Source organism: Bos mutus, chromosome 13 (assembly GCF_027580195.1).
Source record: "Bos mutus isolate GX-2022 chromosome 13, NWIPB_WYAK_1.1, whole genome shotgun sequence".
NCBI lineage: Eukaryota > Metazoa > Chordata > Mammalia > Artiodactyla > Bovidae > Bos > Bos mutus.
In genome coordinates, this window is record NC_091629.1 from 44,031,702 (window position 1) to 44,047,885 (window position 16,184).

Genomic DNA, 16,184 nt, shown 5'->3' on the forward strand with positions numbered 1-16,184 from the left:
ATCCCTGGGATTCTCCAGGCAAGAACACTGGAGTGGGTTGCCATTTCCTTCTCCAAAGCGTGAAAGGAAAAGTGAAAGTGAAGTCGCTCAGTCATGTCTGACTCTTAGCGACCCCATGGACTGCAGCCCACCAGGCCCCTCCATCCATGGGATTTTCCAGGCGAGAGTACTGGAGTGGGGTGCCATTGCCCTCTCCAGACAAGAGGTATGAAAGCTACGAAAATGCTGAAAGTTTTTCTCATTTTGTTGTTGTTGTTCAAATCTACTCGGTTAAAGTCTCTTGATCCTTGACCCCATTTTATTGTTTTAGTTTTTCAGACGTATTCTACACAATGCTTAGCTATCATGCACCTGCTAATTCCACTGTCTGACTCGTTTCTGCTGATTCTCATCACCATGGCTGCTTCTTACACTCGAGAACACGTGATTATCTTTTTAAAGATTCATTTACTCATGTTTTTGGTTGCACTGGGTTTTCATCGCTGCGCATGGCCTTGCTCTCGTTGCGAGTGGGAGCAGCTCTCCAGTTGCGGTGTGGGGTCTTCTCGTCGCAGTGGTTTCTCTTGTGGAACATGGGCTCTAGGCACTTGGGCTTCAGTAGTTGTGGCACATGGGCTTAGTTGCCCGGCTGCACATGGGATCTCCCTGGACCAGGGATCGAACCCAAGTCTCCTGCATTGGCCGGTGGATTCCTTACCACTGAGACACCAGGGAAGCCCCTGAAAACAATTCTTACAGTTTCTCTGGGAGAAGTTATTGAGGCCTGGGGCTAAGATGTGCTCTTCTGAAGAGCAGCAGTCCCCAACCTTTTTGGCATCAGGGATGGGTTTCATGGAAGACAATTTTTCTGTGAACTGGGGTGGGGGTGGGGGGGTGGTTTCAGGATGATTCAAGTGCATTACATTTATTGTACACTTTATTATTATTACATCAGCTCCACCTCAGATCAGGCATTAGATCCTGGAGTTTGGGGACCCCAGCTGTACAGAGGTGCAAGCCTGACACTCCACTACCAGCTGGAGCTGTTTTAAATTCTCAGCTTGAAACCACACAGAGGTTTTTCTAAACCACTAAGCAGTATGACTTGTTCTAGCCTTGCTCAAGGAGCCAACAGCTTGTGGACAGGGGATTCTCAACAGCCTTCTCCTGTGTTGGTACACCACAGACCCTCTTCCACAAACCTGAGCCAGTGCTGTAGGTGGGATTCCTCTTTCTGAGGTGGGAATTTTGTCAACATCACCTTTTAGCTGTGGGGGGAAGCACCTTTTGGGTTCTGGGTTTTCTTTCTGGGTCTTGATCAAAGTTCCTACCTTGTGAAGACTCAAGAGCGCAAGGAGTCTAGGCTACAAGGGACTCCCAATGTCCATGGTGTTACCAGCAGCTGTCACTATCAGTGCTCTGGATGTGGGCTGTGTGGTGGGGTCTGCCTCAGGAACTCCCATGCTCTCTTGCCAGCTCACCTATCTACTTAGTGATTAAAAATGAAATCTGTTCAGGTTTGTAGTGAAAGGGGTTCTCAGAGGATCCTGACCCGCTGTTTCTTTCAAAAGCAGGTTTCCCCTCAGAAATCAGTGTCTTCCCCCTCCCCCAATTCTGTTTATATCACGATGTGTTTTTAGAAAAGGAGCTTCACTGATGGAAGTGCATGTTGGGGATGACTTTGATAAGCTCTTCAATCACAGAAAAGGAAACTGTTGCCTGGAAGGGAAATGATTTTCCTTAAGCGAGCTGAGACTTGGGATTCCCCCCAACAATCTCTTCTTTGGGGTGGTTCAGTGATAAGGAATCTGCCTGCTAATGTAGGAGACTTGAGTTTGATCCCTGGGTTGGGAAGATCCCCCGGAGAAGGAAATGGCAACCCACTCCAATATTCTTGCCTGGAAAATCCCATGGACAGAGGAGCCTGGCGGGCTACAGTCCATGGGGTCCCAAAGAGTTGGGCATGACTGAGCAACTGAGAATGTAGGCATGCATGCAAGGGAAACCAAAACTTAAGACAAAAGGTAGATTCCTCTGAATGATCAAAGGAACAGATTATACTCAAAATTTTAAATTCATAAAAGAGCAAAGATACACATCTACAGGTGATTAAGTCTGGTTTCCAGAACAAAACACTAGAGAAACCGAGAGAGGTATCAATCCAAACTCACAATGGCTGTTGAAGACCTTATGTTGTAACACAGAAACATGCAAGAGAACTCCCCCCAAAAAACAAACTAGCTTTAAATGATCATTATATATAAAAAGTTTATTTTAGAAATCACATATCTTTAAAAAAAATAACATTGAAGTTTTAAGTTCTGATCTTGACTGAATGTTACTCACCCTCTGCATGTCAAGGTGTTCTGTGGTATAATTAAGGATGTGAGGAAACCAAGTCCCTTTACACTAGTTCGAAACATGAATGTGAGTTTTAAAAGAAGAAAAATTTTAAAAAGAAGTTATTTTGGAAACACACGTGGAAGCATCTTGATCTTGTAAACAGAAGTCCTGAAACTACAGACACACTGCTGAGACCATTCCAAAAGCTGAAAAAAAGTGGGCATTATCATTTCGTGAGCACTTAAAAAGGTCCAATGGAACCAGCATCAAGAGTGTAGTGTGCCCATCCTAGTGCCTCCCAGAGAGCAGCAGAAAACTCAGACCTCGACTTCACCGTTTCGAAGGCTCAAAGTCGCAAAATGTGGGTAGTTTTGGTTGGTAATTTCTGGGGTAGAACTGGTTATCCTTTATTCTGCTCAGCAGGCTTCTTTCAGTCTTATAAAAACGGCACCCACAGATGGCCAAGCTCAAATATTGGAGAATCAAGAAACAAAATAAATTTAAACTCACTATGGACCCAAAAATATAGCTCTTTGGAAACCTAAACTATAACCTGTGACTTAACATGAAAATAGTTTTATAGATCAAAGAGTTAAAATGATCCTTAAGGATAACGTCTAAAGCAGAAGTTTTAAACAGTAAACTTCAGAAGACTATAAATTAATTTCTATAACATAAAACAATCAGTCTATTTAGTATCTTTATCAAATGATCCCGGATTGTATTTCTAGGTACTCCTACTCAGATCATGAGGTATCTGTATTGGGGGATAAGGATAAACCAGAACATCTATCTGGTAAGAGCAGCTCAGTGCTCTCTGATGAGGCTAGAATTGAATCCAGAGAAGTACTGTTGCTATATAAAAAATTCTAAGAATAAGAAAACCTGTATTATTTGGTTAATTGAATTAAAAAAAAAAAGGAAAAAACTTCTGAGAACACCGCTGCTGGGCGCATCCAAGATGAGTAGTCATGGTACATGCTGCAGGGAACTGAAAGCTAAGATTTGAAATCACGTGAGGAGAAAGTCAGTTGATAGAGATCATTCCTGATGATGAGCAACACCTGACAGCAGGAGGCGGTTCACCTAATTTTGATTAGATCGACTATACTGTCCATGTTTCCCATCAAAGGGTAACAAGGTTATCTTACTGAAGATAAGCGTTTTAGGTTGTGCAAGGACTATGAGGGAAGTGTGCTGGGACACACACCTCCTACGAATCTTCAGAAAAAAGCTGGCCGCTCATTTCACTGAAGTGAAACGTGTGTTGACAGTAAAGTTGCAGGTCTGAGCTTTATTATCAGAATGACGGCATTTTAGGATAGAATTGATAGATTTTCTAAAATGAACTTTATATGGCATAAAACCCTTGATTCTCAGAGCTGTATGCCTATATATCTGCCAAAATGTATTTTGGAAATATACAAGGAGGATGCAGAACAGGCACAGAAGCTGACAAAAATATCCGGATGCACATTCCTCATGACAGATCCACGTGGGATCCAGAAAGCACTTTAATACCCTATCCTTCAAGTGATCAAGAGTCTAGAGAAATAGCCAGTCCTGTATTTACAAAACTGATGAAAATCACACTGTAATAATCAGTGAGCGCAGAACAACCGCACAGATCTGTGTTTCCAACTTTTTCCACCATGATTCTCCATCAAGGTAAAAAAAGATTCTTTCATACAAATCCCGGAAGGATGTAGAGGTGGCAGCACAACCGCCGGAGAGGGAGCGATGACTTACTACTGAGGCTGGTGATGGACAAGGAGGGGGTTGGTGGAGAAGAGGGCAGAGTCCTTGAGAAAAGAACCCTGTTGAGCACAGGCAGCTCTAGTCTGTGGTTGACCTCCGGTACCAAAATCGTGCCCGGAAGTCATCGCTGCAGGTCATGAAGCCGGGGTTGGTGGGCGAGTGCACAATGCAGCGCACGATGTTGTTGTGGCCCAGGGAGAGCAGGTTCCGGCGCTCGGCCGTGCGCGAGTCCCAGCAGCACAGGCTGATGGTCCTCTCGTCGGGCAGCAGCACGTAGTCCTCTGTGTGGTTGAAGACAGCCTGCGTCCGGTGCACCTGCCGCCCGCTCAAGCCAGCGCCTGAGCAGAGACCGAGAGGTTAGGGGCCTGGGTGCCAGGGCCAGCTTTCCAAGTTCACATCTGGAACTTAGACACCAGTTCTACTTTTGACTTAGACACCAGACTTAGACACCAGTTCTACTTTTGTTATTAGCTGTACTGATATAAACACAGTATTAATTGTTGAAGTAATACATTTATTGTTCAATTTTGGAAACTCTTAAAAACACCTTAAAAAGGAAAAGAATATACAAGTGGTGCCACATTATCTAACTTCACGTTGGGTACACTTCTCCATGCTTTTTTCCTAGCTGCAAAGTAGCCCACTGTTTGGAAGCACCATTACTTAACGATCCTTTTCTTGCCACGCATTCACTTTGTATCCAATAGCGATACTGAGATAAACATCCTTGGTGGAGAATACATTATTTCTTTGCGATTAAATTCCCAGCACTAGAAGCACTGGGATGTATGAGCAGCCACTCTCCAGAAGGAAGTTTAATGCTTTATAATGACCATGAATAAAAAACCGTATTTTATGTTTAAAGTATTACATAAACTATTACCAAAAAAAAAAATCTGTCTGATAACCTTATACCCAGGGTTAACATTTTGATAAGCAACTTTTCCAAATATCTCTGTGCACTGTATACTCATTTCTAATTTATATAAGTCAGAGCCTACTACATGTGGTGACCTACAAAGAGGGGAATATAGTTCAATGGGTAAAAATACACACTGTGGTATTGGATCTGGACTCAGTACTTATTCTGGACATGACCCTGCAAAAAATGACTTAACATTCCCCAGGCCTCATCTGTTTTGTGGGGATAATCAGAGCACCTGTCCTCAGGATGCTGCGGGGATTAAAAGGAGGTATGATGTCCAGTCCACTTGGCAGGCTCAGTGTTCAACAAACATTACTGAGTGTGTGTGCATGCTTCCCAAGACTCTTCTTAAATTTCTAACAGTGGGTATAGCAGGTCAAAAATATATGTATATTTAAAATTTTGATCTATGACACCAAGCTGCCCTTCAGAAATATTTTACCAATCGATATTCCGAACAATACGTGATTTCCCAAAATGTTTATTGATACTAGACAATACCAATCTTTGAAATTCCTAAAATCTGATGAACAAGAAAAGGATACTTCCATTTTTGTTTCTTAGGTTTTTTGGTGAAGTTGGCCACCTTTTCTTGGGTTCACTGACCAATATCTGACATGTTTATTACATATGCTATGGATGTTTCCTCCGAAGTCCAGCATTTTAATTTTGTTTACAGTGTTTTAAGTTAACTTCTAATATCAAAATGTCTAATATTTACTTGATAGTTTTCCCTTCTCTTTCATTATTTCAAGAGCCCTTTGAATTCTAACTAAACATTAAAACTGGAAAAACAGATCCAAAAGTGCTGACATGAAGGGATCTTAAACTGTGAATTAGGAAAAAAGGGAATTTGCATATTAATTCAGTATTATCTCATTTAAAAACCAAATCCAAATTCTCCAGCAAAACCAACCAATCAACCACATGTAACTACAAAAATGTTCCAAACATTCCTAAAACAAAAATGACTCCTCCGTGCTGCACCAGCTACAGAGGAAGCCGAGAAGGAAGCTGACGCTGGTCACCACGAGATAATCCTAAGGTAGGTTATGCTGCACCCTAGCGGTTCCCAGGTCACTAACTCTCCAATCTTCACTTACTAGCACCCCAGGACAGCCCTTACGATAGTGTTGTTTTCTTTTGAGTTTTAAGTTCTGGTCACAGTAATTTCAGTGTGTGACACAAACAGCTCACAACAGAGGAAACCAGCTGGTTTTCTACCAAACAGCCTTTGCTGCTACGAGGATCAAAAGGATGAAACACAATATTTTAACACTTACTATCAAATAGTTAAATCTGAACACTGACTGCTAGGGTTAGGATCCATTTAAATGGATCTCGTAAAAAGAGCTCTGGGACAACTGTTACAACCAGAGACCAATGTGAATTAATCAGACAATCAGACTAACATCATCGTGTATTTATATAGGGCCAGAACACTTGGGGTCTCTTCTGGGGGCTTCCTCTCTTCAGGCACACGCCAAGACCTTCCCTCTCACTCACTGAGGGCTTTCTCTGCACTACGTCCATGTTTTGTGGGCAATAGGCAGGCCGTGGGTAAACAAATGAACCTCCAAACTCTCAAGTGTTACTTGCGTGGAATCAGATCTAATTTTAGTTGTTAACATACTGAGATGAGCCAAGTTAAGAAACTGTGGCTTCTACTTCCAGCTCTGCCTCTTGTTTGACTCACATGGATTTATTGTGTGGATCTGTTTCGAGAGGTCTGGAAACTAAAACATCTCAGAAACGTGAATTGATATCAACCTCTTACATACCTGTGTATCTGACCAGCGTTCGTCCTGTTGATATTTCCCAAAGTTTAGCTACAGAGTCTTTTCCACTTGACAGAATGTATTTAGAATTTTTTGAAAAGATGGCAGAACAAACTTCCGCGCCATCATGTGCTTTCTCGAACGTTGTGATGCATCGATTTGAGACGCCATCCCATAATTTGATGCAGCCATCCTTGCTACCAGTCACGTACATGTTGGCACTAGGATTGTAATTCACTGAACATATGGCATCAGTGTGCTGATCTTGAGGGTTGCAAGAGACAAAGCACTGAAATGTGTTGATGTCATAAAGTCGAAGTGTTGGATGCTGAGTCCCCACAAGTATAAAGTCTCCCGAAGGATGAAAGGAGATGGAGCGCAACATTTCAGCCTCCTGTCAGGAGAGGGGGTGAGGAACGGGTTGGGGGGAGAAACCACTATTAAACCTAGACGAAATGCACAGAATATCTGGCCAATGCAGAGAATCCATAAAACAATGACCAGATATTACACAGGCACGAGAAGAACAAGAACTTAATGAGAGAATCATTTAAACAAAGATTTCCAAAACTATTTACTTGTACGATTATTCCAAAGAACATAGAAGTGAGCTTCACTATTTTCAAATAAACAATGGGTGAACTCAGAATGGAATATTATCATTCTATGATACATTTGTGGGGCTTCCCTGGTGACTCAGACCGTAAAGAATCTGCCTGCGATGCGGGAGACCCATGTTCAATCCCTGGGTCGGGAAGATCTCCCGAAGAAGGGAATGGCAACCTACTCCAGCACTCTTGCCTAGAGAATTCCATGGACAGAGGACCCTGACGGGTTATATTTACAATCCATGGGGTTGCAAAGAAATGGACATGACCGAGACACTAACACACACACATGATACCTTCATATACAATTAGTCAATAAAGATAAACAACTGTACTTTAAGAATAGCTCCTTAGGACTTCCCTAGCAGTCCAGTGGTTAAGACTCTCTGCTTCCACTGCAGGGGGCACAGATTTGATCCCTTGTCAGGGAACTAAGATCCACCCCAAAAAGAATAGCTTCTTTGTCCCAGGGCTCCAAATACTGAGGTGGAAGCCACTACAAAAACACCAGAACGTCTGAACTGCGTATTCAGAATAAGGCAACCAAATGTTGCTTTTTCGGCAAATACCTGAGTGTCTCAACTAAATAATTTTGTAATTCTCATAAGTTACACTGTGGAGAAGTTGGTTATATTTTGGCTTTAAGCAAGAATCTGCAACCTTTAAAGAGTGATGTGAATTCTGAACCATCTCTCTGACCACCAGCTGTCCTGAGTGGCCAGAGGAAGTTGGTGCCTGACAGCATGAGAACCGTGCCATCTGTGGCAGGCAGTGCATCCTCCTTGTTGTTTATAGGATGACCACTGAGACAACTTTTAGAAAGAGAAGAGTCACACATCAGCTCACTGTATTTAAGAAAAAAAAAAAGAAGCTCCTTTCCAAACATTCCTCACCTGGATGTATTTGAAGGCTCTTTTTGCAGACGGTTTGGAATAATCAAATAATTTAAGAGTATAATCCCTTGAACCAGAGGCGAGGATCTGTTCTGTTGGGTGGAAGGCGAGACACGTGACTTCATCCACGTGGTCGTAAAGAGTTCGAATCACTGGGTGGTTTTCCATGTTCTGCTGTGCGGTCTCATTCATCATGACCTAGGCCAACAAGGACAGAAGAGAAACTCTAAGTGTACTCACTCTGATTCTTCCAAGAAGGGACAACAGAAGATAAACGGTAAGATGTGACTGGGATCTTCACCTCGATCGGCATGGCACTTTTGGCCAGCATTCTTTCTGTGTCTAGGATTTTTATGGACGCGTCAGCAGATCCAGTAGCTATTAGCTGCCCATCTCTACTATAGGTAGCTACGCGACAGGGTCCTTTGTGGGATGTGACGTAGCAGGTTTCGTACTCTGATGCTTCTGGGGACATGGTCTGGACATCTGCATCAAACTCCAGGTCAATTCCTGTGCCAGGGGCAACTGTGTCTGACCGACCAATTGCGTACTGAACTGCACTGTCGTCATTTTCCATTCCTGAAAGCAGTAAAAATGAAAGGCGTGGAAAAACAGTATTTTAAAAGGACAAGGCAAAGTTCTTGATCCAAACTGGGAATGCTGTTTGCCAATGTCAATGCATTAGTTCTTGGAGCCACATGACACTACTACTGTACAGAATCACGTATGTTGAGCTGGGGGCACACAGTGACGAGACTGTAAGGCAATGTGGGTTGTGGGAGCTTAGGCTCCACTAGGTGAAGTCCTCTCCCCAGATACTTGTCTCCGAAATGTTCTACTTTAACCACAACTATACAAGCTGAAAAAAAGCACTTCTGTAGTTAAATCGCTCACTTTTTCCCGTGCTGAACTTTAATACTTTGCATGTCGAGATCTGTCATTAGCAGCTTTGGAGCTCATTAAGTCAGACATAGTGTTAGTAGTAGCACTAGTGAAACACCTTTGAAAAAGTGTTAAGCTGTGAATAAAGTCAATCAAGAATATTCATTTTGAATTGAAAAATACCTTGACATTGTACAAACAATGTTGATTAGTATAGAAAAAATCAGAAATGCAGATGAACAAAAAAACATAATCTTGTATGATATATATCACCCAGAGATAATTACTGCTAACGTGGTGATATGAATTCTTCTGAGCCTTTCTCCATGCACACAGTTGTTTCATTTCTTAAAAATAAAACCACACCATATAACATGGTAACTTACTTGGTCATTTAACCATACAGAATAAACACCTGGTCAGTTTAATAAATGTTCATCCACATCACACCATTGGACCCAATTTTATGGATACGAGAACCTTTATAACCAATTCCATATTGCTGGGCATTTCAGTGGAAATCATTCTATTTCCCCAGGCTAATCTCACAATTTACATTGCCAAGTCAAAGGGTACACACATGTATGGTAATTCTTATTGCTTCCTATGACACAGGCAAGCACCAGGATACACTGTTGAACAAGACAAGGTTCAAGGTTTTCATTAAACTTTCAGTCTTCCAGTGGGTGGTAAGGATTGTGAGGGAAATGACAACTCTAAACAATAAAGAAAATTTCAGACAGTGATTCTATAATGAAGGAAATAGGACTGTTGTTTCAGAGCAAATGGGGAAATATGGGGAAGATGTTCAAGTTATTTTAGAAGAGATGAGGAAGACTCTGAGATGACATTTGAGTTGAGATTTGAAGCAATAATAAACAGAACAGCAGAAAGCACCAGATAATTCATATAAAGATCCAGAGGCTAGACAGAATCAGCTCAAAACCTTCACAATCTGGACTTTGTTTACTCCTCCAGTATCTAGCACTGTACTTGATACATACTAGCACTGAAACGAAAGGGCAATCATCTTGAAAAACATCTGAAACTGTCATGGGCTCAATGAAGAACTTGCATTCACAAATTACCAAGTTTGATGAGATGCAGGAGCTGCTCCGAGGGTGCACACACAGATTGCGGCTTGATCTCATTGATGAGGCCATTGGCAATGCTGATATAGCCATCATAGAGCAGCTGGCTAATGATCAGCTTGTACAGCTGCTGGCGGTCCTTCAAGCCCACTTTGGTTCTGTACATCTTGGAGAAGAGGAAGATAATTTTTCTGCCAGCTGTAAGAAGAGAAAACAGGTGATAATGAAGGGCAAAGGCAGGAGTAAACCACAGAAGCAACACAGGAATCTGGTCAGACTTTCCAGGGTTTAAATCCCAGCTCTACCAGCATTCTCTTTGGTTGGCAACTATGTTTCTCTGAGATCAGGGCCCTCAGCTCTCAAAAGTCAGTGAAGGTTAAATATGATGGTGCATGTAGATTCTTTTGTGCACACTGGCACACAGACAGCTCAAAATATGTCAGCCAACATCTACAGCTAGACCTCTCTTCATCGTTGTTTCTTTGCCAAATTAGCCACCTGCGACTTTAATTTTTCACTGCAATCCCCAGAATCTTCCATTTGTTCTGCTAATAAAACACTGGTAATGTTGTAATAGGTAAGAGAGCTGCTATTGTAGATGCCCAGACATTACTGTTTCCACCAGCCTAAGCTGTTACGTTTACTAAGGTCAGTTATGGTTATTCTTAAAACACCTTTTAAGACAATGGAGCTTGTTATGTTACATAATTTAATTACACAGTAAATCAAAACATCAGGGCAAAAAAGCTATCATGTAATGAAAACTAAGTCAAGTTGAACACTTTGGAAAGCACTGCTTAATAAAATATTTGTGAACAGGATATGGCGGAAACAACTACTTAAAAAAATGGAAAAATTGGAAGGACTGTGCACTTTGATTTACAAGTTCTCAGTCTCAGAAAGCAAAAGAGAAAATTGTAAATAATTGTTAGTTTTTGAGTTTATGGGGAAAAAAAAAGAACTCCAACTGGTGAACATGATTAGATAATCTGATTACAAATATCAACCTCTGTACATATGTGTAGGTCTGTACAGACACCAGAGATGGGAAACAACAATAAAGAATAAGTCACTGGCAGACAAGTGGCTGTGGCAGAGAAGAAAACTAAAAGACAGACCACAGGAGAGAGAATATAAGAAGGGTGGTCAACAGCCTATTAACACCAGTACCTCCTGGTACTGCTGCACTACTAATTCTGAAAGTGGGAGATTGTAGTAAAGGGGTGGGGATAATGTCTTTAACTACACAATGCCCTCTGCAGAATTACTGAGGCTACTGATCATAAGAACAGTTAACATTTACTGGGTACTGACCCCATGAACAGTATGAAAAGGCAAAATGATAGGATACTGAAAGAGAAACTCCCCAGGTCAGTAGGTGCCCAATATGCTACTGGAGATCAGAGGAGAAATAACTCCAGAAAGAAGGAAGGGATGGAGCCAAAGCAAAAAGAATACCCAGCTGTGGATGTGACTGGTGATAGAAGCAAGGTCCGATGCTGTAAAAAGCAATATTGCATAGGAACCTGGAATGTCAGGTCCATGAATCAAGGCAAATTGGAAGTGGTCAAACAATAGATGGCGAGAGTGAATGTCGACATTCTAGGAATCAGTGAACTGAAATGGACTGGAATGGGTGAATTTAACTCAGATGACCATTATATCTACTACTGCAGGCAGGAATCCCTCAGAAGAAATGGAGTGGCCATCATGGTCAACAAAAGAATCCGAAATGCAGTACTTGGATGCAATCTCAAAAACGACAGAATGATCTCTGTTCGTTTCCAAGGCAAACCATTCAATATCACAGTAATCCAAGTCTATGCCCCAACCAGTAACGCTGAAGAAGCTGAAGTTGAATGGTTCTATGAAGACCTACAAGACCTTCTAGAACTAACACCCAACAGATGTCCTTTTCATTATAGGGGACTGGAATGCAAAAGTAGGAAGTAAAAAAACACCTGGAGTAACAGACAAATTTGGCCTTCGAATACGGAATGAAGCAGGGCAAAGACTAATAGAGTTTTGCCAAGAAAATGCACTGGTCATAGCAAACACCCTCTTCCAACAACACAAGAGAAGACTCTATACATGGAGATCACCAGATGGTCAACACCGAAATCAGACTGATTATATTCTTTGCAGCCAAAGATGGAGAAGCTCTATACAGTTAGCAAAAACAAGACCAGGAGCTGACTGTGGCTCAGACCATGAATTCCTTATTGCCAAATTCAGACTTAAATTGAAGAAAGTAGGGAAAACCACTAGACCATTCAAGTATGACCTAAATCAAACCCCTTATGATTATACAGTGGAAGTGAGAAATAGATTTAAGGGGCTAGATCTGATAGATAGAGTGCCTGATGAACTATGGAATGAGGTTCGTGACATTGTACAAGAGACAGGGATCAAGACCATTCCCATGGAAAAGAAATGCAAAAAAGCAAAATGGCTGTCTGGGGAGGCCATACAAATAGCTGTGAAAAGAAGAGAAGCAAAAAGCAAAGGAGAAAAGGAAAGATGTACCCATTTGAATGCAGAGTTCCAAAGAATAGCAAGAAGAGATAAGAAAGCCTTCTTCAGCGATCAATGCAAAGAAATAGAGGAAAACAACAGATTGGGAAAAGACTAGAGATCTCTTCAAGAAAATCAGAGATAACAAAGGAACATTTCATGCAAAGATGGGCTCGATAAAGGACAGAAATGCTATGGACCTAACAGAAGCAGAAGATATTAAGAACAGATGGCAAAAATACACAGAAGAACTGTACAAAAAAGATCTTCACGACCCAGATAATCATGATGGTGTGATCACTGACCTAGAGCCAGATATCCTGGAATGTGAAGTCAAGTGGGCCTTAGAAAGCATCACTATGAACAAAGCTAGTGGAGGTGATGGAATTCCAGTGGAGCTATTTCAAATCCTGAAAGACGATGCTGTGAAAGTGCTGCACTCAATATGCCAACAAATTTGGAAAACTCAGCAGTGGCCACAGGACTGGAAAAGGTCAGTTTTCATTCCAATCGCAAAGAAAGGCAATGCCAAAGAATGCTCAAACTACCGCACAATTGCACTCATCTCACACGCTAGTAGAGTAATGATCAAAATTTTCCAAGCCAGGCTTCAGCAATATGTGAACCGTGAACTTCCTGATGTTCAAGCTGGTTTTAGAAAAGGTAGAGGAACCAGAGATCAAATTGCCAACATCCTCTGGATCATGGACAAAGCAAGAGAGTTCCAGAAAAACATCTATTTCTGCTTTATTGACTATGCCAAAGCCTTTGACTGTGTGGATCACAATAAACTGTGGAAAATTCTGAAGGAGATGGGAATACCAGACCACCTGACCTGCCTCTTGAGAAATCTATATGCAGGTCAGGAAGCAACAGTTAGAACTGGACATGGAACAACAGACTGGTTCCAAACAGGAAAAGGAGTACATCAAGGCTGTATATTGTCACCCTGTTTATTTAACTTATATGCAGAGTACATCATGAGAAACGCTGGGCTGGAAGAAGCACAAGCTGGAATCAAGATTGCCAGGATAAATATCAATAACCTCAGATATGCAGATGACACCACCCTTATGGCAGAAAGTGAAGAGGAACTCAAAAGCCTCTTGATGAAGGTGAAAGAGGAGAGTGAAAAAGTTGGCTTAAAACTCAACATTCAGAAAACGAAGATCATGGCATCTGGTCCCATCACTTCATGACAAATAGACGGGGAAAGTGGAAACAGTGGCTGACTTTATTTTCTGGGCTCCAAAATCACTACAGATGGTGACTGCAGCCATGAAATTCAACGACGCTTACTCTCTGGAAGAAAAGTTATGACCAACCTAGATAGCATATTGAAAAGCAGAGACATTACTTTGCCAACAAAGGTCCGTCTAGTCAAGGCTATGGTTTTTCCTGTGGTCATGTATGGATGTGAAAGTTGGACTGTGAAGGAAGCTGAGGGCCGAAGAATTGATGCTTTTGAACTGTGGTGTTGGAGAAGACTCTTGAGAGTCCCTTGGACTGCAAGGAGATCCAACCAGTCCATTCTGAAGGAGATCAGCCCTGGGATTTCTTTGGAAGGAATGATGCTAAAACTGAAACTCCAGTACTTTAGCCACCTCATGCAAAGAGTTGACTCAATGGAAAAGACTCTGATGCTGGGAGGGATTGGGGGCAGGAGGAGAAGGGGATGAGAAAGGATGAGATGGCTGGATGGCATCGCTGATTCGATGGACGTGAGTCTGAGTGAACTCCGGGAGTTGATGATGGACAGGGAGGCCTGGTGTGCTGCGATTCATGGGGTCGCAAAGAGTCGGACACGACTGAGCGACTGAACTGAACCGAAAATCCATTAGACATTCAGTACAACATATAATGAGGTGGCACAGAGGTAAGGAATCCACCTGCCAGGTTGGATCCTGGAGTGGGGAAGATCCCCTAGAGGAGGAAATGACAACCTACTCCAGTATTCTTGCCTGGGAAATCCCATTGACAGAGGAGCCTGGCAGGCTACAGTCCATGGGATCACAAGAGTCCAACGTGACTGAGCATGCTCGCCAAGCCATAGTACGTAATACACATATTTGTGTGTAAACAACAAATATGCATACCTCATTCAACCCTCATTTAATCTCATTTTAGAGCTGGGCAACTGGAGGCCCAGAAAGGTTAACTCACCCAGGATTCAACAGGTTGTAAACGGCGGAGCCTGGATCCTAACCCAGAGCCTGTGCTCTTACCGTGCTGTTCTGACGGGGGTTGAGCTGCTGCTGCTAAGTCACTTCAGCCGTGTCCAACTCTGTGCGACCCCACAGACGGCAGCCCACCAGGCTCCCCCATCCCTGGGATTCTCCAGGCAAGAACACTGGAGTGGGTTGCCATTTCCTTCTCCAACGCATGAAAGTGAAAAGTGAAAGGGAAGTCGCTCAGTCGTGTCCGACTCTTAGCGACCCAATGGACTGCAGTCCAACAGGCTCCTCCGTCCATGGGATTTTCCAGACATGTAAATCCATGCTTGTGTAAACACTAGGACACAACAGACATGATGAAGCCTGTCAAAGAAATCAGTGATCACTGCAAGGAAAATGTGGCTTTGTCATCCTGTCTCTTCACTTATGTTAGGCCCATCAACCGGCGTACCAAGAGATTAAATAAGACAGGACGAACCCCGCTTAACTCCCATAGAACGTTCACTCGCTGGGCTAGTAAGCAGGTAATTACCATCCTCAAATTGGCAGATGAAGGGGCTACAGCCCGAGGGCAGGAAGACCCCAGTGCAGGACAAGTTGTACCTGGAGCTGGAAGAAGGACCAGGGCGAGAACACAGACGCCCCCTCACCGAACGCTCCGCTATGACCCCGACCTAGAGGCCAACGAAGTATGGAAGGGAGAGTGGGAGCAAGTCCATTAAGGAAAAGAAGGGACAGTGCAGGCCGAGCCCAGCAACTCAGGGCGCACGCCACCTCGCTCACTAATGACCCTTCCCGTCCCGCCCTAGTCCTCCCGATGGTCCCCCAAGGGTCCCAGCCGACCGCACCAACACTCTCCACGCAACCCTGGCTCCCCATACCCGCTGGTCCCGCTCTCTCCGTCTCCCGCTCTCTCCTAGAAAAATGGAGGCGCGAATCCTGCAAGATCAATCGCTCCGTGCGCACGTTCACTGCGCACGCGCAAAGGGCGTCGCGCTGAGCTCTGCGCTATCGATCCGCACGCCTCAACTTGTTCCTGCCCTTCTCGCCATCTTACTTACGGGCACGATCGAAAGACTCGCTCACCTACTTCAACTTTATCTACTCCGCGAGAACCCTGACGCCAAGTAACTGGTGCTTTATGGATAAATGTCAGATCCAGAGAACACCGCGGGCGCTAGAACGGCCACGGGTGTGTCGGGCCGTTGGCTCCACCACTTCCGGGGCCTTACGCAGCAA

At 43.2% G+C, this 16,184-nt stretch overlaps 1 protein-coding gene across 4 annotated transcripts; it reads right to left on the reverse strand.

Annotated features, from left to right (window-relative positions):
* Positions 1-2,233: 2,233 nt before the first annotated feature.
* Positions 2,234-16,169, reverse strand: CSTF1 (cleavage stimulation factor subunit 1). Of its 4 annotated transcripts, XM_070381515.1 has the most exons (7): positions 15,827-15,890; positions 14,997-15,308; positions 10,255-10,455; positions 8,586-8,863; positions 8,285-8,482; positions 6,787-7,177; positions 2,234-4,418 (listed from the first exon to the last, which is right to left on the reverse strand). In XM_070381515.1, the coding sequence occupies exons 3-7, from the start codon at positions 10,421-10,423 to the stop codon at positions 4,159-4,161; spliced, it is 1,296 nt and encodes a 431-aa protein (XP_070237616.1). In that variant the 5' UTR covers positions 10,424-10,455; positions 14,997-15,308; positions 15,827-15,890; the 3' UTR covers positions 2,234-4,158. The 4 variants fall into 4 exon arrangements, with proteins under 4 accessions (XP_070237616.1, XP_070237615.1, XP_070237617.1 ...); XM_070381514.1 differs by lacking the exons at positions 14,997-15,308; positions 15,827-15,890 and adding an exon at positions 16,032-16,169; XM_070381516.1 differs by lacking the exons at positions 14,997-15,308; positions 15,827-15,890 and adding an exon at positions 16,007-16,025.
* Positions 16,170-16,184: the final 15 nt, after the last annotated feature.

What these genes read in the sequence shown, in the direction of transcription:
- CSTF1 (XM_070381514.1), bottom strand. Translation starts at nt 10,423, where the DNA reads ATGTACAGAACCAAAGTGGGCTTGAAGGACCGCCAGCAGCTGTACAAG. An exon ending in CCTGCATCTCATCAAACTTG is followed by an intron (nt 8,864 to 10,254) that starts GTAATTTGTGAA and finishes TACTGCTTTCAG; the next exon opens with GAATGGAAAATGACGACAGT. An exon ending in AACGCTGGTCAGATACACAG is followed by an intron (nt 4,419 to 6,786) that starts GTATGTAAGAGG and finishes GTCTCTGCTCAG; the next exon opens with GCGCTGGCTTGAGCGGGCGG.